A 26,684-nucleotide genomic window follows, 5' to 3' on the forward strand; every position below is an offset into this window, starting at 1 on the left:
CCTGTACGAGCTCGCGCAGCACTGCGAGTTCGGCGGCAGTAAAGACGAGCAGATCCGGGATCGTATCGTCATTGGATTAATTGACAAAGATGTTTCACAAAAACTCCAGCTCGAGGCGGACTTAACTTTGGATAGAGCCATTCAACAAGCACGCCAGAGCGAACAAGTCAAACAGCAAAGTGCAGACCGAGTGGAAAACACGGTGAATGAGGTGAAACAGAGGCATTATAACAGCATGAGAAGGCGTTACTACCAACCTCATCAGGTACGTGAGCAACAACATGGTGAGAGTAAACCAAAATGCCAAAGATGCAACAGGGTGCATGACAAAAGAGAAAACTGCCCAGCCCGCAATAAAAGATGCAGAAAGTGCAATAAGTTGGGACACTTTGAAGTTGTATGCAAAACCAAAATGCTAAAAGAGGTCAGGGCTGAGGCTGTAGAGGACTCAGATGAGGATTCATTCTTCATAGGGGAGCTTTTCCTGGGAGCAGTAATTGAGCCAAAAACAACAGTCATTGAGGAGTCAGGCTCAGATGGCAATTGGGACATTGAGCTATTGGTAAATGGCAGTCCAGTTGATTTCAAAATTGATACAGGCGCAGACACCACTGTTATGACAGAAACGACCCTTAATAAGCTACAGCAGAGACCCAAACTTATCCAGTGTAAGCCAACTGTGTACAGCCCTGGTGGAAAAGTCAAGTGCATGGGTAAATTCCTTGCTACTACAGAGTACAAAGGCCAAAAGTACCAGTACTGGATTACAGTTATAAAAGGGCAATATGCAAGTAACCTACTGGGGAAGACAGTGGCAAAGCGCATGGGATTAGTCACTAGAGTTAACAAAATCAGTAGTGACTTAACAGAGGATGTGTTCGGAGAAATTGGCCTGCTGAACTGTGAACCTGTAAAAATCGAGCTGACCGAAGATGCAGTGCCGTACAGTGTAACCACCCCACGCCGGGTGCCTTTTCCTCTCCTCCCAAAAGTGGAAAAGGAAATAAAGCGCATGCTCAAACTTGGCATCATTGAGGAAGTCACCGAGCCAACAGACTGGTGTGCATCAATGGTGCCTGCTCCAAAGCGCAACAAGGATGAGGTCAGGGTGTGTGTGGACTTAAAACGTCTGAATAAGGGAGTAAAGCGTGAACGGTACATCTTGCCCACATTGGATGACATAACTCCTAAGTTAGCAAGGGCTAAAGTTTTCTCCACTTTGGATGCCTCCAGTGGGTTCTGGCAAATACCACTGGATCCCAGCTGCCAAAAACTAACCACGTTCATAACTCCCATGGGCAGGTTTTGCTTCAGACGCCTGCCATTTGGCATAACTTCAGCACCCGAGATCTTCCAGCGGCTCATGAGCACCTTGCTCAAGGGCCTAGAGGGGACTGTCGTCGTGATGGACGACATATTGGTTTTCGGGGCTAACAAAGAGGAACATGACCAACGCTTAGGTGCAGTATTACAGACAATCAAAGCATCAGGACTTAAGCTCAACAGGTCCAAGTGCCACTTTGGAAAGAATGAACTACAGTTCTTCGGTCACATCATCAGTGCGGATGGTGTGAAACCTGATGGTGGCAAGGTGGAGGCTATTGCCAGGATGCCCAGCCCCACCAATGTAGAACAACTCAGGCAGGTACTCGGATTAATAAACTATGTTGGAAAATTCCTGCCAGGCCTGTCCACAGTGCTGCACCCCCTCTCCAATCTACTCAAAAAAGAGACTGTATGGGTGTGGGGTGAGCCTCAGGAGCAAGCATTCAACAAAGCAAAAGCAATGCTCGTGGCTGCACCAGCACTTTGTTATTATGATGCAGGCCGACCAACAGTTGTCAGTGCGGATGCCAGCAGCTATGGCCTGGGTGCTGCACTGTTACAGGACAATGACGGGGAGTTACGGCCTGTTGCCTTTTGTTCTCGCACGCTCACAGACGCAGAGAAAAGATATTCGCAGATCGAAAAAGAGTGTTTAGCATCTGTCTGGGCCTGCGAACGTTTTACCCGCTACATCCAAGGCATGGGTCATGTACGTCTACAAACTGACCATAAGCCCTTGGTGCCTTTGATCAACTCATACGACCTTGATAAAACGCCACTGAGATGTCAGAGATTGCTGATGCGACTGATGCGATTCAATGTCACTGCTGAGCATGTTCCCGGTAAACAGTTAGTGGTGGCGGACGCACTCTCCAGACATCCACTGCACGGATGCTACCCGTCCGAGACAGACAGCCATGTCAAGGCATATGTGAGCAACGTAGTGACAAGCAAACCTATCAAGTCACATAAGTTGGAGGAAATTCGTAGAGCTACACAGAGGGACCCAGAGCTTCAAAAAGCAATCATCTTCATCAGACAAGGGTGGCCTCGGAGAATGGCAAAGAGCTCACCACTCCAAGGCTTTTATGCAGCCAGAAGCCACCTTTCAGAATCAGATGGTCTAGTGCTCTACCACGATCGCATCGTAATTCCCACGGCACTTAGACCCAGTGTCCTTGACCAATTACATGAAGGCCACCAAGGACTAACTAAATGTAGAGAGCGCGCAAGATCAACAGTGTGGTGGCCCAACATTGGACTTCAAATAACACATAAGGTGAGGTCATGCAACTTTTGCAGAAAGCACAAGCCTACACAGCGACGGGAACCTCTCGTGACTACTCCTCTGCCCAATGGCCCCTGGCAAAAGATTGATCTTTGCGAGCTTGAAGGTAAGAACTTTCTTGTCGTTGTTGACTATTTTTCAAGAGACATTGAGATTGCTTCCCTCACTACAACAACCAGCAGACAGGTCATTAACAAGCTTAAACACATGTTCGTTAGATGGGGCATCCCGTTAGAACTGGTCAGTGATAATGGGACGCAGTTCACATCATCAGAGTTCCAAGACTTCAAACTGAGTTATGGCTTCACCCACACTACGTCGAGCCCTCATTACCCCCAGTCAAATGGAGCTGCTGAAAGAGCTGTCCAAACGGCCAAGTACATTCTCAAACAGCCTGACCCCTGCTTAGCCTTAATGAGTTACCGCTCTACACCAATTGCAGCAACCGGTGCAAACCCAGCTCAACTTATGACAGGACGTCAAATCCGCACCACCGTCCCAGTACTCGAAAAGACATTGCTGCCCAGTCCAGTCAATAGGGACACAGTGTGCCAAAGAGATGCTGCAGCTAAGGACTCTTACAGATTCTTCTACAACCGCAGACATTCAGCTCGTCCACTTCCTGAGCTTCTCCCAGGCCAGGATGTTGTAGTGAAGCTTGACGGGGAAAAGGGGTGGACGACTCCAGCCAAGGTCATCAGTAAGTCTAAGGAGCCGAGATCCTACTTAGTGGAGATGGCGAATGGGAACGTGACTCGCCGCAACAGACGACACCTTCAGCCTGTCCCAGGCACCGCTGATCCTGAGGAGCAGCAGCAGAGCACTGTTCCAGCTACACCGACTACTCCAACTAAATGGTAAAAATGGTAAATGGCCTGTATTTGTATAGCGCTTTTCTAGTCCCTAAGGACCCCAAAGCGCTTTACACAACCTGTCATCCACCCATTCACACACACATTCACACACTGGTGGGTGTGCCGCCCCCACTAAAGGGGCGGCTGCTTCCCAAGAACCACCAGTAAGGCAGACGTCGCCAATCCCTGTCCCGGGGTCTCCTCTCCGCCCTACCACACCTGTGAGAGTGACTTCCAGGGGGCGGGAAATTAAAGTACCTCTCAGATTCAGAGACTGAGGACTATCTCCTTTATATGTTCTAAGGGCAGAATAATCCCTTATCAGGACTGAGGGTAGTCTATCCCCGTGATGTCCTGCGTTCTGACAACACTGTTTTATGTTTAAAGTACCTTTGTTAAAAGGGGAGATGTTGTGAAATCTGTTTATGTTGTCCTAGTAAGGCTACCATGAGGGCAGCCACTAGAGGTCGCCAGGAGACCGGTGGTATATGTGTTTTTCCAGAAATTGATGTAGCGACGGACACTGCTGCTACAATTGAATAAAAAGTGGTTCGTGCTTGAGAACCCTGCGTCTTATTGCCTCCGAACATGACAGGAGGGGATTAATGGTCCGAGTGAGGCTAATAGTGATGGGTCGTTCGCGAACGAAATGGCTCTTAGAGCCGGCTCTTTGACGTGAACGACGCGAGCCGGCTCCTTATTGCGAGCTGTTGCGTGGGTTATATATTTTTTTCTCTTTCTCTCAGCCTCTCTCTCTCGCACTTTTTTCTGCTTCACTCAGCACGCAGCCTTGTGCTTTACGCTGGGCAGAGGGGGGGGTAGTTACACTCAGTAGCACAGGAACAGAGCCAGAGGGAGAGAAAGAGAGCCAGGGACAACAACACAGTGTTGCCAATTTAGCGACTTAGTCGCTATATTTAGCGACTTTTTGTTTTAGAAAAAAGACATGAAAGCGCGTATCGCTTTTACTCTCAACAAGCAGCGGCTCTTTTTAGTGAGCTGAACCGAAAGAGCCGGATCTCTAAAAAGAGCCGGAAATCCCATCACTAGAGGCTAAAACCAGTTCGTGTACACTCACTGTGAAGTGTAGGGCAGGGAGGCAGGCAGGTGAATAGCGCCGAGAATAGTAGCAGGCCAGCGACGGGGAGTTGAGTGGTTACAGGCAGCAAGATCCAATCCACTGTGAAGCTGCAGAGGTAAGTAGACAGGGTTAGCGAAACAAAAACAGCAAAACACAGTTTACCGAGCACAAAGAAATACTTTTCTTTCTTATTCTCATTTAAAATTTCTAGCTTTTAACAAATAATTATCCGAATCTTACAACCAAAGTTTTCATCTGATGTCAAATTTATAGAAATCCATTATTGTACATAGTAAGTTTTTTTCAGGGTCCCAACATAATTTCTTCAGAAGAAAGTACTGTACATGATGCCAGTATTTTCCCACATTTTCTAGATACTGTACTAGTACTTTGTGTAAAATGCCATCAAAAAGTCAGTTAAGTTTTATTCTTTCTCACCCGTCTTTCTGTCTCCTTTCACTTTTAAAAGGTTGCCATGTTAGAAAAAATATTTTGCCCTGCCATGCTGTTTATTTATGTGGTAAATAAATAGTTTATGAAAATACCACTAAATCTGTCATTTATTATTTTTAATATTCAGTAATGATCATGTCTCACCTCTAGTCTTCTCTGTCTTAATTTCAGGTTTCCACCATATGTTGTAGATAGTTCAGGAAGTTAACTCAACCAAGCAGTCTTTGGGTTTCGGCTAAGTACTGTTTAGAATACCAGAATAGGGAGGATGGTGTAGGTTTAAGTTTATTAGATTGATACATATATACCAACAAGACAGTGTACATCACTGTCACAACGACGTTTGTTTTCATTCAAAGGCTTTATGGTTTTTCCTATAATACCTGGTTGGCTGGTCTCTAGTCAAAATGCCCGGGCTGATTTTTTTGTCCCAGTCCAGCCCTGGTCCCTCCTGCGATGGACCAAAAAATCAGTCAGACTCTGCCATTAGGTAAAGCCAAGCCAATGTAAATTGACTTGTTCAAGTTTATGACATTACAAATATGGCAGAGACTTAATCCTTGAACATTGACAGGCCTTAATATGGAAATAATAAAATAAATAAAAAATATGAAGCTGTATTTTAAAAAATACCCAGCCCATTCTGAACTTAGGATGACACTGTCCCGTGTAATGAGAAAGTTTACACAGTTTCTCACCTCGTTTTCCTGTTATGTAGAACTGAGTGTTTAAATAGCTACGTTACTACAGTTCAGGACAATCAGTGTCCTGAAATCATAGTAGGAGTATGGCACTGCTTTAAACACATCCTCCTGAGCTGCCCTAAGGTGTGAAATGGCAAATTTGGTCTTTTGCATTTTCAAAGCCCTCTCCTTCTCAGTGTGTTCCTGCTGCTTGGCTGCTGCAAAATGCATGTATATTTTATATGTATATGTGTTTGACAGCCTGTATTTGTTGAAGCCAATGAGAATAGGCACTTCACTGTGTGTGAGTGAGCTCCTTGCATCTATGTGCATGAATATCTGCATCTGACCATTTCTTTTATGTTGTGTTTGCATGAAAATAAATACAGTTGGGTAAAAAAAAGTCTCATCCAGGGTTGGAAGTCGTTGTCATTTCAGTGTTACACCAGGTAAAAATTCTGTAAAGCTCTAACCCTAGATTGATCACCACTTACCTGATGTCAGCATGTTTTCCTAAGAAGACGACTGTGCTGTTGGATTGTTATTAGATTCTAAAAAATTTAATGAGATGACTGTATATCATTATAACCAGTCTGAGTGATGCAGTCACTGCTTGCAAGAAGAAATCCTTTGAATTTTGCTTCACGTTGACTCTTTCAGAAAGGTTTGTGATGTAATCACAGCAAGTGTATGTTTTTGTTGGTGTTGTGCTGAATTGTTAATCTGGCAAAGTGAAAATGAACTTTTGGGATTCATAAATTGAAGAAAGTGCTTTAATGTTTCTGAAAATGTCTGAAGTGATTATTTGTCAGAAACACCCATGTTTGAGTACCATTCCTAAAATAACACAAGGAAAAACAAATCCCATCACTCGTTCATCTTTGATGTGAAAAAATTAGACTTTTTTCCCTCTGTGCATTTTTAATAGATCAACAATCTTATGGCTCTTTGATGCTATATTTAGAACAGTTATGCGGGGTCCTTTCAAGACTCCACTTCCTGCTGAATATTGCAATTAAAAATTACCCCCTACCTTTAAACACACCTGCTTATTGACTTGTATCTTTAAACGTGGCTCTCAACCCCCAACCGTCCTCACTATTCACAGTCACACAAATGAGAGAGTTGAATAAAGATGGTAATGTTGTGTCCCAATTATACACTACAGGATTGGAAATATAGGTACAAATATAAGAAAAACCACATACAATATACCCTGCATCTCACCTTGATAAGTGCTGGGATATGTTATAGCACTGTTTGCCCAACTTTTGGAGCACCGATTTTCACATTTGAAAAATACCACCAAACAAAAATGTCACAAAAAAGCATATTGATAATTTCCCCCTGCGCACCAGGCATAGGTTGGTTCGGTTTGTCCCCAGTAGGGATGGGTATCGTTTAGGTTTTATCCGATACCGGTGCCAAATCGGTACTTTTGAAACGGTGCCGGTGCTCAAACGGTGCTCAAACCGGTGCTTAAAGAATGGAGAACACAAAATTGGTCCAAAAACCTCTCATGTTCAGCTGTTTTTTTGTAAAAAGATAACAATGTTAGCCTTTTCTGCAGCTATGGGGCATATATGGTATCACTCTTGGCTGGAAGCAGTGCTTAAACAATGGAAAAAACACAAACTTTGTCCAAAAACCTCTCATGTTCAGCTGTTTCCCTCTTTTTCTTTGGTCATTTTAGCCTTTTTGGCCAGGGTGGAGGGAGTATCTGCCATCAAACAAGAAGACAACCGCATGTAACTATGATGATGTTTGCTAGTTGACCTTAGGGGATGTTGCTAACTCCGGGTCCGATAACAGGCACCACACCCGCAGCAGATGTGCTCGGTGTGAGGTCTCACAGCAAGCTATCAAATACGGCGCATTTTTCGGCTTTTTAAAAAAACGCTATGCGTCGCCAGGTGTTTCATCAGATTTGAGGTGTTACCTCCTTTGACAGTATCAGCTTAAAGCACTTGTTGCAGACTGCTGAGTTTGCATCTTTTGCTGTGAAGTACAGCCAGACTTTTGACCGCTTCGCCATGGGCATTTTTAATCTGTAGCTCTGCTCTAAAAGAACGTACGTACCTGGACCCGCCTACTATCCTCGGAAACGTAAAATGATTGGCTAGAAGTGTATCACAGCTCAGGAAAAAAAAGCACCGAAATAAAGCACCGAAATAAAGCACCGAAATGTGCGCTGCTTTTCGGTCTGGTTACTGCCGTTTATGTCAGAACTGGTGCCATGATGGCACCGGACACCGGTACCCATCCCTAGTCCCCAGTATACCTTTTTAGCTTTTTGCTCACCACTACTCATGCTAGGGCCTTTATCTGGGTTGGAATTTTCTCCAGGACGCAAATCACACTGACTGCTTGTTCTTTTCAGATATTTATCTATTGCTATTAAGTGCTGCCTCGTCTCACAGCATGACTATTATGTAAATTCTTCTTCGTCTTCTTCTGTTTTACTGCCAGTTGGAAACCCATTTAATTAGAGTGGGTAATTGTACTGCCCTCTAGTGGAAAAGAATGTAATTGTTCTTCTCATTACTCACGTTGATAGCTTAGAGCAGGGGTGCCCAATCCCAGTCCTCGAGATCTACTATCCTGCAGCTTTTAGATGCATCCCTACTCCAACACAGCTGAATCAAATGGTGTGATTACCTCTTCAGCATGCCATCAAGTTTGGCAAAGGCCTGATAACAAGCCATTCAGTTGATTCAGGTGTGTCAGAAGAAGGATGCGTCTAAAAGCTGCAGGACGGTAGCTCTTGAGGACTGGGATTGGGCACCCCTGGCTTAGAGTACTAATCAGGTGGAACCAGAAAATCTTCCACGGCACAGCTGATCATTGGGGTGCCACGGCACAGTGGTTAGGAAACACTAGGCTACAGCATCCTACTGACCGTGAACTGGATAAGTGGGGGAAAAAATGAGTGGATGGAGTCAAATGCGACTGGCTTGCATTTGAAACCAAATAATTGTTCAGGAAAACTTTCGCAATTTCACAGAAACTGCTTTTTTTTTTAGAGGAAAACATGGCTCAGGGTGGTGAAATACATGTGTATTTGGGGGCATGAGGTTTGAAAGTAGCCAATCCAAAAGTGTTATTCGTGTCTCCTTATTGCATCCCCGGTGTCAGGGTTCCTGGGTCGTTGACCCAGTGTTTTCTGTTTTGTCATGTTCAGTTTATTTTCACATCTGTGTTTTCTGTGCCAGCATACCGCCTGCGTATTGTGTTCCAGTTATTTCCATGTATCATTAGTCAGACTAAGTTCAGCTGCGTACTCACCGGTTTCTAATCATTCATCACCCAGCGTGTATTTAAGTCCTCAGTTCCATCCGATCCTTGTCGTGTCATTGATGTACGTCTGATGTTAGTGTCGTCTGTATGTTCAGTTAGCCAGCCAGTCCTTTGTTCATTCATTCATTCATTCATTCAGCCAGCCAGCCAGCCAGCCATTTCCTCCCTCTGTACTGTTTGCTCACTCCTTCGGCAATAAACATCCACCTTCACCTACCTGCCTGTGAGTCCAGTGATTGGGTCCTCCTTCTCTCGTCCACGACACTACTCCTGACAGAATGACACGACCACGCGTTGTGGACCCAGCGGACTCTGAACTTTTCGAGCGGCAGGAGGCAGCGCTCCTTCGCTGGACGGAGGGGCTTCGGGGAAAACAGCGGCTCTTCGCGGAGAGAGAGCACGTCTTCGAGGGGACTCGCCTGGCTCTGGGCGGGCCTCGGAGACGCCGCGTTCCCCCACCTGCTGCCTCACCTGCACCGGAGCATTCGCCGCGGAGATTGGGCGTCACAGGCCAAGCTTCGGCCGCTCGTTCTCCCGCCGCTCCGCTCCTCGCTCGCCCGCCAGCCGTTTTACTCACCGGACCTTCACCCTCGCCATGGCACAGCGGCTCCGCCTACCACCTCGGTCCTCCAGTCAGTAGTCCAGTCTGCTCCTGTCCTCCAGTCAGTAGTCCAGTCGCCTCCTGTCCTCCAGTCAGTAGTCCAGTCGCCCGTCCACCATCCTGTTCAGTTCCCGGACCTGCAGCCACAGCACCCAGAGCCAGCTGTGAGCTACCCTGCTTCTCAGCCAGGGGTTTCCGCACCCGCTGGCCCGGCCGCTCCTCAGCCAGGGGTTTCCGCACCCGCTGGCCCGGCCACTTCCCTGCCAGAGGTCCCCGCACCTGCTGGTTCTGCCCTGTGTGTGCCAGGGGCTCCAGTGCCCACTGGTTCTGAGATCGTTTTCGCTAGAGGGCCCGAGGAGCCCATCCAGCCTCATGCCTCGTCAGCTGGAGGGCCCGAGGAGCCCGTCCAGCCTCATGCCTCGTCAGCTGGAGGGCCCGAGGAGCCCGTCCAGCAACCTTCCTCGTCAGCTGGGTGTTCAGGAGAACAGCACCAGCCTCATGCCTCGTCAGCTGGAGGGCCCGAGGAGCCCGTTCAGCCTCCCGTCTCCGCTGGAGGGTCCGAGGGGCCCGTTCAGCCTCCTGTCTCCGCTGGAGGGTCCGAGGGGCACGTTCAGCCTCCCGTCTCCGCTGGAGGGTCCGAGGGGCCCGTTCAGCCTCCCATCTCCGCTGGAGGGTCCGAGGGGCCCGCTCAGCCTCCCGCTACGTCAGCTGGAGGGTCCGAGGGGCCCGTCCAGCCTCCTACCACGTCAGCTGGAGGGCCCGAGGAGCCCGTCCAGCCACCACCTGCGGCTGCCTCGCTGTCACCTAGCTCTGCTTCTGCTTCGCCTGGTCCAGCTTCAGCCTGTGCCTCGCCTGGTCCAGCCTCTGCTTCTGCCTCGCCTGGTCCAGCCTCTGCTTCTGCTACGCCTGGTCCAGCCTCTGCTTCTGCTTCGCCTGGTCCGGCCTCAGACTCTGCCTCTGCTTCTGCTTCGCCTGGTCCGGCCTCAGACTCTGCCTCGGCCTCTGCTTCGCCTGGTCCGGCCTCAGACTCTGCCTCTGCTTCTGCTTCGCCTGGTCCGGCCTCAGACTCTGCCTCGGCCTCTGCTTCGCCTGGTCCGGCCTCAGACTCTGCCTCGGCCTCTGCCTCTGGCCTCTCCTCAGTCTCCGCCGGCTCCCGCGCCGCCTTCTGCAGCTGCTCCTTGGCCGCCTTCTCCTCGTCACCGGCGTGGTCGACCACCGCACCGGCTCAGTGGCCGCCGCCGTCTTCCTCGCTGCCGCCCACCGGATTGACTTCAGCGTCTCTGCCGGCCGCGTGGCCGCCCACCTGAACTGTATGGGCTCAGCCACTGGCCGCGTGGCCGCCCGCCTGAACTGGCTCTGTGTGGACTCCGTCCCTCCGTCCTGGGCCCCCTCCGCCTGCCCTGTTCTGTTTTTTTTTTTCTTTTGGCCGTCGGGTGCCGGCCTTTGGAGGGGGGGGTACTGTCAGGGTTCCTGGGTCGTTGACCCAGTGTTTTCTGTTTTGTCATGTTCAGTTTATTTTCACATCTGTGTTTTCTGTGCCAGCATACCGCCTGCGTATTGTGTTCCAGTTATTTCCATGTATCATTAGTCAGACTAAGTTCAGCTGCGTACTCACCGGTTTCTAATCATTCATCACCCAGCGTGTATTTAAGTCCTCAGTTCCATCCGATCCTTGTCGTGTCATTGATGTACGTCTGATGTTAGTGTCGTCTGTATGTTCAGTTAGCCAGCCAGTCCTTTGTTCATTCATTCATTCAGCCAGCCAGCCAGCCAGCCAGCCATTTCCTCCCTCTGTACTGTTTGCTCACTCCTTCGGCAATAAACATCCACCTTCACCTACCTGCCTGTGAGTCCAGCAATTGGGTCCTCCTTCTCTCGTCCATGACACTACTCCTGACACCCGGCAGATGCAGTCCAGCATTCCCACATCATAACAGTTTACTGCGTGTACCTATCTCGAGTGTTTTTGTGTTTTTGGTTTTGTTGTTCTTAAAGCCCTAAGATGCCACCCAACAATAAGCATTTACAGGATTTTTTTTTTTTTTTACCACATCAAAGATTTGCAGAACGCTCCAGGAATATTTTCACTTTTTTCATTTGAACAGGGTTGAGCTCACATCTAAGTAAAACACAGCATGGGCAACCAGTTGCAATTAGCCAAGCAGGTACTATAGAGGTTAAACTTGGGAGAAATTTACCTGTTGCTTGCAAAAAAAGCAAAGTGGTGTTTATTGCTATTGTCATCACCTAGATATTGATTTGGATGTGAAGATTGCCCCTGGGTTCCCCAGTGTTCGTCCTCACTTTCATTCCGCTCATCCGTTTTTATTGAGTTTGGGTCACTTTTCTTGTCTGAGACCTCCTCCTTGTGATATTGGCTCCTCTGTCATCTCCACCTGCGTGATAAGCCAGTACGTTTAACAGTCATCCTGATTGGGAGAATCCACGGTGGGCGGGAGCAGCTGGCATGCTCTCTCAGTATGTGATGGATGTGTTTTGGAAGTGTGTGTGCCCCAGAAGTTTTAGAGCAGTAATTTGGTGTAATTACTCGATAGCTTTTTGGTATGGGCCAGAGGAGGAGAGGGCAAATGCAGCCGAGACCTTCATTATAGGAGACCAATGGTCAGACTGTGGGACAATAGGACTGTTATTTTTTACCCTTACGCCTCCCTTTTCAGCAGAAAATAGCCTGCTGGACAGCTGGTGACAAACTGCCCTCTTACAATCCATTAAGGATTGTACCTGGAGCCTGGGAGAGGCTTGAGATACAACACCACTCACCTCTTCATCCTTTTATTCTGAGCTACAGCTTCTCATCTGTTGCCCTCTCTTTATCCCTCTCTGATTCCTGACTAACTGCTGTAATGGTTGGCAGGCAGCACAGGCTGTACCACATTAGACAGAAAGGTAAAAGGTGAGTACATGCAAGTGTTCAGAGGGTGTATAGATGTGTCGAAGCTGCTGTCTCAGTGCAAAAGTTGATCACTGTTGTCAAAACAAATTATTAAAGATGATCACATCACAAATTAGTAATTGTGACCAGAAACCGGCCTGAACGAAACAGCCAGTGCTAGAGACAGGAAGGTCATGAGTGTAAGTACCAGCTTACAGCAGATAAAAGCTTGCCTGACCTCTTTTGGTTCTACAAAAAATAAGATTATGACCTGATTTTCGTGATTTGCCTTAATTGAAACAAAAGAAGACTGCAATGCTTTAGTGATCTGAATGTCACACTAGTGCTCAGAATCAAAAATCTACAATATAACATGCTTCTCTTTTAAATAGACTAGACATTAGAAAATATTGCAGGTACTGCACACCAGTACATCTGTGCAATGACTGAGGACAAATACACACCCACCTTTAGTTATGCCGGCCAAGGGAATTATGTTTTTTGTAGGATTTGCGTTCGTGTATGCATGTCATGTTTTCTGTCTATGAACACAATGAATTATGATAACACTTTATAGGAGTGTGGACTGTAGTATTTTAATCATTCATTAAATTTTGGTTTATATCCACCAAGATCTTCAAGGTCAACTTAATTATTTTTTATAGAATCAACATAAAGCCTTATAACTTAGAAACTGTGATTCTTACAAGTTTGGTGTGTACTGTGATCATATAGAAAGTATTGCGTGAAGAATTAAAATATGATTTCACTCTTGACTTTCACTCTTCAAGGTCAACAGGTTGATCTGAAGGTCAAAGTGACAGTACTATATAGAGGAATTTTCAAACTTACTACCAGTGTTTGTATTGACATCATATAGACTAATAGGGAATGATAAATGTGGAATGGTTGTCCGTGTTAGCCCTGCGATGGACTGGTGATCTGTCCAGGATGTACCATGCCTTTCACCCTGTGGTAGCTTGGATAGGCTCTGGCCCTCCCACGACCCTGATAAGGTTAAGCGGAAGAGAATAGATAGATGGATGGACATTACTTTAAACTGCTGACCTTTTCTTTAAGGTCACATAAGGTCACATTTTCATAAAATGTGCTATTTTAAAAACTATGATTAAAATTCTGCTGCCATTTAGGTAATTATATTGGTATATGGAGGATTCTAAATATTAGATTATAGTTTGCGTCCACACATCATGTCATATTTGAAATCTAAGAAAACAAAATGAATATATACAAAACACAATACTATTCCTTTAAAACTGCCTGAGTGGGGTGCCTTTATGAGTACTTCTTGTTGCTGTCTGTTTCCCCATTAAAAAAAATTGCATCTAGGTAGATATAAACTAACAAGGGATCTAGGATTAACCTCATTGGTAACCCCACTATCCCAAAGGTCTAAGTTGTCATCAGTGACCATCCCTTCCTTTAATCTAACCCCAGGCAATCCAAATATTTAAATTTAGATTTTGATACACTGTTTTTCCAAGTCATTCCAATTAGGAACAGGAAAATAATCATGCTAACTCAGCGGTCCCCAACCCCCGGGCCTCGGACCGGTACCGGTCTGTGAATCGTTTGGGCCGCGAGAGTTGAGGCTCAGGTGTGAAATGTATGGTTTTCAGGGTTTTTATCGGTTTTCAGCGTTATTTTGTTATCGTTTTTATCGTTAACTCGGTTTTCCTGGGTCTTTTCACATGTGTTATGAATAAATCTTCTTTTTTTCGGTACCGGTACTAGTTTTATTCTGTTGTATTTATCCGCGACACCTTAAAGGCCGGTCCGTGAAAATATTGTCGGGCATAAACCGGTCTGTGGCGCAAAAAAGGTTGGGGACTGCTGTGCTAACTGACTAAAAAAAAAATTCTAATTTTTTTCCAAAGACGTCCATTATGCTCTATTTCATAATATAGGGTTGTATAGGGAACAGTTGGGGTTAGGGTTACCACCTATAATCATTTAGAACTCCAAAAGTTAATTGCCTTTGCTGGTTGAAATTGGTTCTAAGAAGCTGTTATTCTCCACTTTCAGTCAGTATACTTAGCTGTTCAGATACTGCATAAGAACCAAGTACTGAAGTTCCTCACTGTAGTTACCAAATGTATGTTAAACCACCTGCAGACTCTGAGAAAAGAGGGAGATGAAAAAAGCCAGAGTCACTTTTTTTTGCCATTTCTATTTGGCGTGCTTGTTCTGTAGTTCGTCTGTGTGTAGGTGTGTTTGTGTGTGGGTGAAGATGGCGAGAGCAAACAGCAAATGAGAGTGTGGTCTTTTCTGCAGACTTGCAGTCATAGCTCTAAAAAGATGGGAGTCACAGTGTTATTGTGTAGAGCAGCGGTCCCCCACCCCCGGGACATGGACCAATACCGGTCCGTGAGTCGTTTGGTACCGGGCCGTCAGAGTTCCTCTGCTGATGTGTTACCTCTCACCAATCAGCCTTTGTCATCCATTTGTATTAGCAGGGATGCACACATTAAAATTTGGACATTCAATTTTGCATAATTCACCATCGAGACAGTGAGAGAATTGTCAGTTTCCTTCAAAGATGATTAGCATTGAGCGACAGTCATGCTTCCAGCCATGTGCTATTCTCCCTCCTGCTTCTACATTCATTGAATAAATTCCCCCCGCTGCCTGCTCATAGAAAATCTCTAACCACAAAAAAGAAAGTTTGGAGTTTGAAAACAGTGGCTGGCTGGGGAAGTTTTCTGAATGGCATCTTGGATTTTCTCTCACAGTCCGAAGACATGGGCTCGTTGTTCATGAAATTGGAATGAGTAATGACTAACCCAATCCTATAGCTATACCTCCAAACCCTAAACAAAAAGAGAGAGAAGCAAAAGGGAATGTAGTGATAGTGTGAATATTGCTTCATACAAATCAGTTAGATTAATTATTTTTTCCCCACTGATCCTCAAGACTTTTTTGCTTTGTTTTGTTTTTAACTCTCTGAGGTCTAAGTCTAAGTCATCAGTGGTGATGACCACTTAGGTCCAAACTCTAAACTGATGTTTTTGAGAAAGCAAATGGGAAAATTTTGGAATAGATAGAATTTATTGAGTGAATGGAGGCATAATATGGTTTGACATGGTGACGAGTCGTAGTTACAGAGGACTCACAATTAAAGAACCATTAAAAAACCATTAAAATACAGTTTCCCCCCCCTTATTGTAGTTTTACTTTCAGAAACAAACCAAAAGAAGCAACAGGACACATGCATGCAAAAAAACAGATTTGAAATGTAACATCTTTTACTTTGTAAATGAGTCTTGCTAGCATGTGGCTTTAACAAAAAACAACTTTAACTCTAAATGCCTTTACACACTGAGCACACGGCAGAAAAAATGACATGAAATTTTGAATTTTTCAAATGAAAACTTGTCGTTTAAAGTATATACACATCAGAAGTATTTTGCGAAAATATATTCCCAAAACATAAACTACGGGGGGAAAAGGGAGCTCTAGCTGCCTTTAGAGATATTGAAATATCTCTAGCTCATTTTTTTTGTCAGTTGGGCAGTTTGAGCTCTTGTTGGCAGAGTTGGGACCACATCTGAAGAGGCAGAGAAAGGATTGACCCTGAGCAGCGTTTAGTGATGTGTCTGAGGTACAAACAGGATTATTTTATTGTTTCCCTATCATTGTATATTCAGTAAAGTATTGAGCTATGAGTGCACTTGTTGCCAAATGAAGGGTGTCTGATTGGTCACACCTGTTTATTTGCTTGCAAAATCAGGAAAATCGAGAAAATAATTGCTGCAAATTTGTCACGTGAAATTATGGTGTCTGTGTAAACGGCTGAAGAAAACGTGAGTCAGAAAAATACTTTTTTTCAAAGGCCTCAACCCCATACAAGTCTCTGCTAAGCCAGTCGCTGCTAGGAGTTTTACAAGTTCCTCAATAAATCCTGATCAATTTTCGTTGTGTTAAAAAAGCAGGTCTTCGGAGGTATTCATCAATGCAACTGTTTTATCACCTCTGAGATAAAGTCAGTGTAGAAAAAGAGTAGATAAAAAGGCTTGCATTCACCCAGATGTTCAAAGTCAAATGTCATGAGTTTGACATCATAGTTTTGTGCTGTGCAACTGTTATCAGAACATTTATGAGAAGAATTGATACGCTTGGAGACGTACGATTTCAATGGACTGGACAGTTTTCAGGTGAAACCAGTACATCCCTGTTCACGCCACATGAAGTGTCTGACTTGGTTTGACATGGCTGTGAACACCCATTACCTCAGCGAGCATGTCACTGTTTTTGATCTTTCCATGCACTCTGCTACATCATTTCTACCTTCTAATTGGGATTCTTCTCACATTGGAGCAGCACAAGCTTTCAAAGACAAAGGCATTTTCACAGAGACAGGTGTGAAGCCTCCCAAGTGTTTGTCAGTGATAAAATGAATTATACTCTTACTAGAAAGCAGCCTTGATCATAACACTGCCAAACTTACTTTCTTAATGCTTCTTAAATCTGAACTGTTTGAAGAGTCTTACCAGTGTGCACTACATCAGAACACCACATGCTTTTTAGACTGTTATTTTAAGCAGACAGCTGCTGGTGTTTGACCATGTTGGTTTAGCATGAGATAAAATATGGGACTGAAACCAAGATTTTTGGTGTTTACTCGTAAACTGTAGATGGATTTTGTCTTGTTGTGCTGATTTGGAAATAAAGGTTTAATCATATGTGTGTAATGTACATTGGAATTGACATTAGATTGAACAGATGATTCTAGATATACAGTGTGTTAAAAGGAAGGTCTGGGGCACCAGTTCAGCTCAGTGCGTTGAGCATGCGACCACATGCCATATGGCCGAGAGTGGCCGGCCTGGGTTCATAGTCCGACCTGCGGCCCTTTGCTGCATGTCTGCCCCTGCTTTCCTATCCTCTCTTCACTTTATCTGTCAAATAAAGCTGAAGATATGGATCCCTGATTTTAAATAAGAATAAATTTACTGTTAGGTACTTACAGTGCGTTCTACATATTCTCTCTCTCTCTTACTCATATGACAGTTTTGTTCTCTGCTTTTTTTTCTGATAAAATAAAATGATCCACCAGCAAAGATTGTTCAAAACAAAAATGCAAATTTGTGCAGTCATGAAAATATCTTGGTTAGAAATGTTCTCTTTCAATGTTAGTACTGCTACTAACCAGGGACGCTTTACCAGATGGGCTCATTATTTTTATCCACTTCCACCTGCCAGCAATCAGTCACCGTAATGAATCCCAGAGCTTTTCCAATCACGTCTAGAAAATGACACAGTATTTAACATCCTATTTGGTAACTGGTGAGGGGTAACGTATGTGGACTCCCTCAGTTTAATGCTGTAAAAACCAAGGGAGTAAATTTGCTCTCTCTCTCCACCTCTAAACCAGCTGACACTAACTAATTGACTTGCTGTACGGCTTAATAATACTAAAAGCAGGAAGAGCCATCTAGCCAACTCATTACATAGGACTAATCCTTTATAGTTAATTAACTTTTATTTTTCCAGTGTGTCAAACACGGGAAAATGTATAATGCTGTCAAGGGTGGCAATTTTTCTTACTTCTATATCCACCTGCTACATGTGAGAGAGACATTTTAATGCCAATGTTGGCACAGAAATGTAAAAATAGGCTAAATGCAGTATGCTGAGATATTTTCATGCTGGAAAAACACTAAGTTGATTCTCATGTTCAGAAATTCATAACACATTTGCTTGTAGCATTCCAGCTCCAGCATCTTACAAATAAATGAACAGCATGCGTGGGTGGGCGGGTGTTCCAGCGTGGGAGGTTTTGCACTGTGGCTTTTCTCATGCCTTTGAAGGTTGTGCATTCATGGCTGTATTTTTGACTGGTGAAAATCCCACAGATTTGACTCACATGAATGGGCCTGCTGCAGACATATGTGGATGCTGTTTAGTGATGTGTGGTAAAGAGGATGGTGTAAAACTCTATCTCATAAATGAAGAGAGATGGAAGAGCGATTACCATATTCAGATTTGAATTTGAACTTTTATTCTGGTTTGCCAAAATAAGAGTGTACTAATAATCATGGTCTCTCTCTCTCTCTTTCACGAGGCCGGCGTGGACACCCAAGTTTGTGTATGTAATCCTACGTCATTTCAGAATGAGGTGACGTAGAATTTTGAAATTGATACAATAGTACTACTAAAAATATCGAGTTTGAGGTTTTCGAAAAAGGGGGCAACACAGAGTTTTCAAATTGATACCATAGCTTCATCTATTCGAAGGCTGGCGCCTGTACATTATTTTAATACTGAGTTTAGGGATTATTGTCAATTGCTCTTATTTGGCTTTTTCAAACACTGACATTTTTAAGGAAGAAATACAGAAAAATGATGACAACTGCAGACGTCTGTCCAATGCATGTGTATATAACCAAGTTCCAAGTACCTCATTGCATATTTAAAGATTTTAAAGATTTAAAGTCCTTCCATCCTAGACCCCTGGTTTAGTGTCTGAAAATGTTTAAATAAAAGCTTTGTGAATATTCTGTCAAGTCATTACATCCAAAGCAGATGCATCCATATATAGCTTTTGTGTGTGCAAAAATTAACAATGATTGCGATAACTGTCTTTTGTTGTTTATCTTTTTATCTATGAAGTTGGATTTTGCATTGGTGGTTGTTGCAGAAAAAACACATACGTGAACATTCAACAAGTCCCATGCTAGAAGTACCAGTACATTGTGAGAATTTTCAAGGTCACCTTGATTGGATTGTTCTTTGGTTCACATCAAACAGAACTTGAATGAAAAATATTAATGCATACTTTCAAAAGCTCTTAATCTGTCACAAATCTTACTTGCTGTCAAGGTTTCACAGAAACACAGATAAATAAATAAACTGATGTAATCATTTCGGTGTATGTATTATTTCTGCAATATTTTTAGTTCTTCAAATTAAATTTTTGTTGTGGGTTTGTTGTTTTTCAATTCGGTCTAATCACACAAATTACACCATTAACCACATTGCTTAGAGGTAAAAAAAAAAAAAAAAAAGGTACTTTTAAAATCTTTATATAATGCAAGTAGAGTAGTCGTAGCCTGCTTTGGTAGCATGTACATATTAGAATTTACACATTTCTCTTTCTTGCTTCTAGGTCATGGAACCAAAGGGGTGTTTGAGCTCTTGGCGGGCTGGAGGAGAACCAGGGAAAACCTCCCCTTCAAGGAGCGAGTTGCAGACGCGTTTGCCGACGTGATGGTGTGCTACACTATGACCAGTTCACTCTACATCATAACGTTTGGCATGGGAGCTAGCCCTTTTACTAACATCGAGTCAGTGAAAATCTTCTGCCAGAGCATGTGTGTGGCCATCCTGGTCAACTACTTCTATGTTTTCTCTTTCTATGGCTCCTGCCTGGTGTTTGCTGGACAGCTTGAGCAGAACCGCTACCACAGTGTTTTCTGCTGTAAAATCCCCTCAGTGGAGTACCTGGACCGCCAGCCCACATGGTTTAAAACCATGATGAGTGATGGCCATGACCTGTCCACACACCATGACAGTGTACCATACCAGAATCACTTCATCCAACACTTTCTGCGAGAGCACTACACAGAATGGATTACCAACACCTATGTCAAACCATTTGTGGTCATTCTCTATCTTATTTATGCTTCTTTCTCATTCATGGGATGTTTACAAATCAGTGATGGATCAAATATTGTGAACCTGTTGGCGAGTAACTCTCCAAGTGTTTCGTACGCTCTAACTCAGCAGAAGTACTTTAGTAACTACAGTCCAGTGATTGGATTTTATATTTATGAACCCATTGAGTACTGGAACTCCACAGTGCAGGAGCACTTGAAGACTTTGAGTCACGGTTTCAACAAGATCTCCTGGATGGACAACTTTTTCCACTACTTGCGGGTAGTGAATGTGAGTGCATCAACTAAGAACGACTTCATCACCATCCTTAAAGGTTCCTTCTTGCGTAGCCCAGAGTACCAGCACTTCACAGAGGATATCATATTTTCCAAGAACAGCGAGACTGACGAGTATGACATCATTGCTTCAAGGATGTACTTGGTAGCACGAACCACCGAGAAGAAACGTGAGGAGGTGGTGGAGCTTTTGGAAAAGCTTCGGCCCTTGATGCTGATCAACAGCATCAAATTCATTGCCTTCAATCCAACGTTTGTGTTCATGGACCGGTATAGCTCCTCTGTCATCTCCCCCATTCTGACCTCAGGCTTCAGCGTACTCACCATCCTCATCCTCACTTTCTTCCTGGTCATCAACCCATTGGGAAACTTTTGGCTCATCCTCACAGTTACATCCGTGGAGCTGGGTGTCTTGGGTTTGATGACTCTCTGGAATGTCGGCATGGACAGCATCTCAATCCTGTGCCTTATTTATACCCTCAACTTCGCCATGGATCACTGTGCACCACACCTGTACACTTTTGTGCTGGCCACCGAGCACACTAGGACGCAGTGCATCAAGTTGGCACTGGAGGAGCACGGGGCTGCCATCCTGCAGAACACATCTTGCTTTGTGATTGGGATCATGCCCCTGGTGTTTGTGCCTTCCAATCTGACCTACACACTGTTCAAGTGCTCCCTCCTCACTGCGGGCTGCACTGTGCTGCACTGCTTTGTCATTTTGCCTGTCTTCCTGACCTTCTTCCCGCCGTCCAAAAAGAGGCACAAGAAAAAGAAACGGGCCAAGCGGAAAGAGCGGGAGAGGGAGCGGGAAAGAGAAAGGGAAAGGGAAAGGGAGGAGATAGAGTGCATTGAAGTCAGGGAGAATCCGGATCACGTGACAAACGTCTGAACAGTTTGTAAGGATAGCAGTCAATAGTAGTGCTGGATGCTGAGGTACCTCTTGAGGTGCAGGGGAATATGACATTACCCCTGAGGAGTGAGAGGTCATCACTCCTAGCCAATAGCAGCTAAGCTGGCCAGAATCGAGTACAGCCCTACTGGTCAGTTGTGTAGTCCTTCAGTCTGGACAGTGTATCTCATTTGCACAAACTGCAACACGGTCATGGTTCTAAGGCTCTTTTCCAACTCTTTGGTATATAGAAACAAGTTAGCTAGCAGAACACATGCTTGCTCAATCTGTAAGTAAATCTTGAACACACAGTATGTTATTCCATTTAAATATTAGTAATTATGTGTTTGTCTCCTGCAGCCCTCTTCTCAAAATGAGTGAGGATCATAGCAGTCTATTAAGCCAAGGACATTCAAACAAGTTGGCAAAAGCAGCAAGAGCGATAAAGAGTGTACAAATTAAAACTGTGCAAACAATGACTGTGCACACACATTACTCCTCACACCTTGATAAAGGTGAAAAGAAACAAAGCCAAATTGCGTGGAAAGAGAGAAACAGTGGGCTGAAAGCACACTGCATGCTTTTCTGTATCATTATAAATAACCGAACAGCTGAACTGGGCAGATGGCATACACTGTGTCCATTATGAAGAATTATCTTGCACATTGCAGTGTGTGATTAGAACTGTCAAGGTTTATATAAGCGGGAAGCAAATATTTCTGCTTTAATTCAGAGGTTGTATCAGGTCTTAGGCAACAGCAGAAGGAACTGCAGTGGGCTGCAGCATATGAAGAGGAAGTGATAAGTGACAGTCATGCAGGAGTCTTTGAGAAGGCAGTAAGCCTGATTCTTAGAGTATGACTTAACTAAATCCTAAACTGCTTTTGAACCCAAGCAGCAAAACCAAAAGTAAAGAGTGTTTCCGTGGCTTGAAACGTCGAACTTCCTACCAGAAAATGTTCCCAAAAAAAAGTGTGTGACTGTCCCCAAAAGCTTACTGTTACTGAAATTGGAAGGTCTGAATATGAGTCAGTACAGCAGTGGTGCCAAACAGTGTACAGAACAAAAGTATTGGCAAGATTGAACATTTACATGAAGTCACAAGTTATTTGAGCTTATTTAAAGGATTGCTGGTTGATGTTGCTCAGGTTGTGATGTGAATTATAGCACAGGCTGTAAAGTATAGTATCAGTGTGAAAAGAAGACAAAGGAATCTAGCTTTTGTTGCACAAGTAGGAAAACAGAAATCAGGAAAGCAAGAGTTATTCAGAGGTCAAGTTAAAGAAATCGTTAATGAGTTATTCCATCAAGGTTACAGAAAATAGTGGGCAACAGTTAGCATGGGAAGTGACAACAACACTGTAAAAGTGAGGGTGAAGACCATTACTGCCACCTGCAGGGTTAAAGCTGGTCTTGTCAATATAGTATCAGTGCATTTGGATCTAATCCTTCAAAATAAAATTCCATCAAAAACTTGAGTTGTCCTCTGCAAATACCCTTTTCAAAATTCACTTTTTGAAGTGCAAAAATGGCTCCCGTCTCCCCCAGAAGGTAAACAGAATTATCTACGTGTGCCAAGGCCCGATAAGGATCTCTGTTGCAGCCCCAAAACAAACACACCCAAGGTCAGCTGCCCTCAAAGATACCAATCACACTCTGACCTCTAGCAGGCAGGTCTTAGCTGGTGGCATGTGATAGAGAGACCCCATATGTGAGCAGATGTGGCTGATTAAAGGCCAATACCTTCTTAGGGGACGAGCTGCTTCTTACAGGGCTGTCATTGAGGGGACACTGCTGTTTCATCCCTTTGTGCTGCCATCAAGAAAGTGACTCACACAGGGAAAATAATCGGGCAGCTTGGGGGTGGGGAGGTAAGAATGTTCATTTGGACCAAATGTCAGTGTGAAATATGTGCATATGTTCGCAAAATGAGTGCATACATCTGTGTGATGAATGGCTCGTTCTCAAAAACACTATTAAAATGACTTAATGTGTAAATCAGTGAACGAATGATAGACAATTGTGGAAAGGAGACTTCAGCCTGTATTAATTTACCATGAATGGATTATTTAAAGTTTCTGCTATTTGAAAATTGGTGTAGTTTCACTTTCATCAACCAGGCCCTACTAAGAAATGATGAGTTTTATACAAGCTACTTGCTGCAGCAGCTGCAGTCTTATGTAAAAGCCATGGTGTGTATGTATAGCAAGAAGGCATGAAACGTTGACAGAAATGCAAATGAAATGGGAAAGAAATGCAAATCCTAAACAATTTACTTCCCAGACTGGACTGTGTTTGCATGGCACTGTATTGTATGTATGCATGTATTTAATTTCTCTCTATGAAGACTATGTATTTTTTTCTTTTTTCTATTATTTTGCTACACTGTAGTGACTTACGTTTGTTGTTTGGATGCATACTCTGTAACACCATGTGCTGCAAAAGAACAAAATGTGTCATACTTGTTTCAAAACAAAAGCCAGAGGATATTTGTGTAATATAGCTGTAAATTACTCTTTTCTATATTTTCTAAGAAAACAAATATACTATAGAAAGATTTTTAATGACAAATTTTCTTAAAACAAGCAAATAAAAAAATAAAAAAAAAGGGGGGGGGGGGGGGGGGGATGTTGAACACAGTAGGCCAGTAATAAACAGTGGAATGTTACCAGTATACTAGATCGTGTTTCTTGCAAACTGCAGTGTCAATGTTGATGATTCACGTTTTTATATGGGAAACTGTGGCCACCATTTATTGTTTATGTGTCTTGACTCCATTATAATCTTTACTTGGTACTCACATTTAAGGAAATTGAACCTTAAACAGCCCTTTGTCAGTCTTCTGAACAATCTATCAAGCTTTGTAATGATTACTTTGAACAGAAAACCTAGATTAGAAATTTACAGAATATTGGGAATAATGTTGTGATGAACATCTATTATAGTTTGCTATATGACAAGTCAAGCTTAGCAGCAAAAATATAAATATCTAGCTTAACTCTTCTGGAACTTTGGTCCTAATTATTAGTGTCCTCTTACTGTATGGAACCTGCCATCACTGCCTGACGAGCTGTTGTTTGCATCATATCCACATTCAACGCTTTTTGGCTTTTTTGTAATGACTTTAATACCTAGTGCCATCTGTTTCAGCTAAAGTCTGCTCAAAAGGGATACTAAAACAAATAGAAATGAATCTTCTATGACAACATGTAGAGTCTTTCCAGTTGAATGCTGTATCTTAATAGTTTCGTTTTTGAAGAAGGAAACCTGAGAGGAGCCCTGCGTTATTTTGATAATGTAAAAAATCCTTTGAAAACACCAAAGCAACAGTCTCTGATGTTCTTACACTATCTGGGCACATTCTCATATATACAGCCCCATTTACGAAATGCAAAATAATGACCTGTAAATATTTAGGGCTGGGTTTGGGTTTTGTTTTAGCAAAATGCTGAATAGACAAAATTTTAAATATATATATATAAATTAAATATATGCTAGATGGAAAAAAAAAAGCCAACCCCAGCCCTAATCATAAATGGGTCACAGGCTGACCACTTGGGGTTAGGTTCCATTTTAGTTGATGTTACAGTTCAAATAAATTCCCTTATTCTGGTATGAGAGCTCTATATGCCCAAGATAGGGTCTTGAAATATTCCATTTAAGGGGTAGATGTGAACCTAGGTATAATCTTACTTGTAAACAGATTGTCAACAGCTTTGTGGATGTAGAAGGTCAGCATTCTGAAGTCTAAGCCATCATCAGTGATCACCCTAAATCTATACTATCAGAATGCCATTTTTGTTCTTTCAAAAAATTGTTCTCTCAAACTTGGCTATCAAAGGAACAACAAGAAACTAAAAACTGTCTGATTCAAATATTAGCTTGTTCCCTAACTCCCAGGCTTGGAGGACAAGTTGATGATGGCTTGAACCTCAAAGGGTTATTGTGTGGCTCATTCAAGTTGTTGATAGTTTCTGGACATTGGTGGCGCTCAGTGGCACAGAAGAAATAAATGAATTAGTGCTTGGATACAATATATGGATTGCTTTTTATAATTTTGGTTTGCATTGAGTTTGATTAGAAAAGATACAGAACTTTGCTAGTCTTGGTCTCTTATTAATAAACTCACACAGGATATGCTCTTAAAGATAGTGCACACTATGTGTTTATTCACTTTTTGATCCAAGCACATGTGCCTGCGTATATATAATTAATTTGTAATATTATTTAAAATGCAGGAGTGTTGTGTATTTTCTAATATTCGCATCAGTGCTTTTCTATAACCTTGTGCTATATGTGTGCTTTTGTCCATGTTGTCATTTACGTGATACTGTGACATTACAGGAAAATATCAATATGACAAATTAACCTCAAACACTTTATGTTAGAGGAGTATGATGCACAAAAGCAATTCAAAAAGAAAAAAGTATTTGACAAAAATCTTTGATTATTTTAAGAGTCAGTATTTAGGCAGGTAGATGAGTCTACTGTAAGTCTCATGGAATCCCTTGACCATGCACCAGCACATTTTCAGTTTCTATAACCAGGGACAGCACAATATTTCCACAATACAGGGCAATAAAATTATGCAATCACCACTTTGCTTGCTGAATAATCTACATGGCAAATCTGTTTCAACCACAGCCTCAGAGGAAAAAAATTCTAATTTTACTGCAAGTCATTGATCTTGTACGTCAAGTAACTAAGTCATAAGAATAGGGTGTTGTTGGCCCCGTTCATCAAACCTGGTAATTACAAGTTTCATATTTTATGTTAAACTTCAACATTTTGCAGGAAATCAAATGAAAGTGAGGTTATTTGGGTAAATTGGGGCCCCTTAAGTTTCTTTTTGTGAAGTATCTCTCTCTCCCTCTCTCTCTCTGTCTATCTATCTATCAGAAAGCTATTTTTTGCTACTGTTTCTCTGTCCACATCCATACAGTGCTGTCAGCTGAGGGTGTATAACTTGCTTAAAATGTCTAGAACAAGGACCAATATTGAGTAGAATAATGCATACATTTGGCTGATTGTTAGAGTTAATATAAATGTGTAAGCAGAGGATTCTGGTTAGTTTTTACCAAAGTCTAAGACTACTGTGTCTTAAAAAATGACACCACTTAGATTAAGAAGGCATATATTCTTTAGATTGATGTGGGCTATGCAGTCATGATGTTAGCAGAATCAGATCTTCTTCAAATCAAAGACTATTTTAGATTTTTTTGTGTGCAGCTAGATCTACATTAAACTACTGTGTAAGACTTGCAGTAACAAACTAACTGTTTAAACAAAACTCTGTGAGTTACAATAACAGAATAAATGTAAAAACTAAAAGCTAAAAGCTAAAAAAGTAGCTTATGAACAATTTTTCAAGTTATTAAACTGGTAACTTCAGCTATACAGAAA

At 43.1% G+C, this 26,684-nt stretch overlaps 1 protein-coding gene across 1 annotated transcript in view; it reads left to right on the forward strand.

The window, feature by feature from the left end:
* ptchd4 (patched domain containing 4) overlaps positions 1-23,881 on the forward strand; it is a 64,694-nt gene extending 40,813 nt beyond the window's left edge. Inside the window, exon 3 of the mRNA XM_085432843.1 lies at positions 19,606-23,881. Coding sequence (XP_085288969.1) covers positions 19,606-21,281 — 1,676 coding nt within the window. The 3' untranslated portion in view covers positions 21,282-23,881. The remainder of the gene's footprint in view (positions 1-19,605) is intronic.
* Positions 23,882-26,684: the final 2,803 nt, after the last annotated feature.

This window comes from Copadichromis virginalis, linkage group LG15 (assembly GCF_057382275.1).
Source record: "Copadichromis virginalis isolate Kocher_CV1m ecotype Utaka linkage group LG15, C_Virginalis_male_GT1.1, whole genome shotgun sequence".
In the NCBI taxonomy this organism is placed as follows: Eukaryota; Metazoa; Chordata; class Actinopteri; order Cichliformes; family Cichlidae; genus Copadichromis; species Copadichromis virginalis.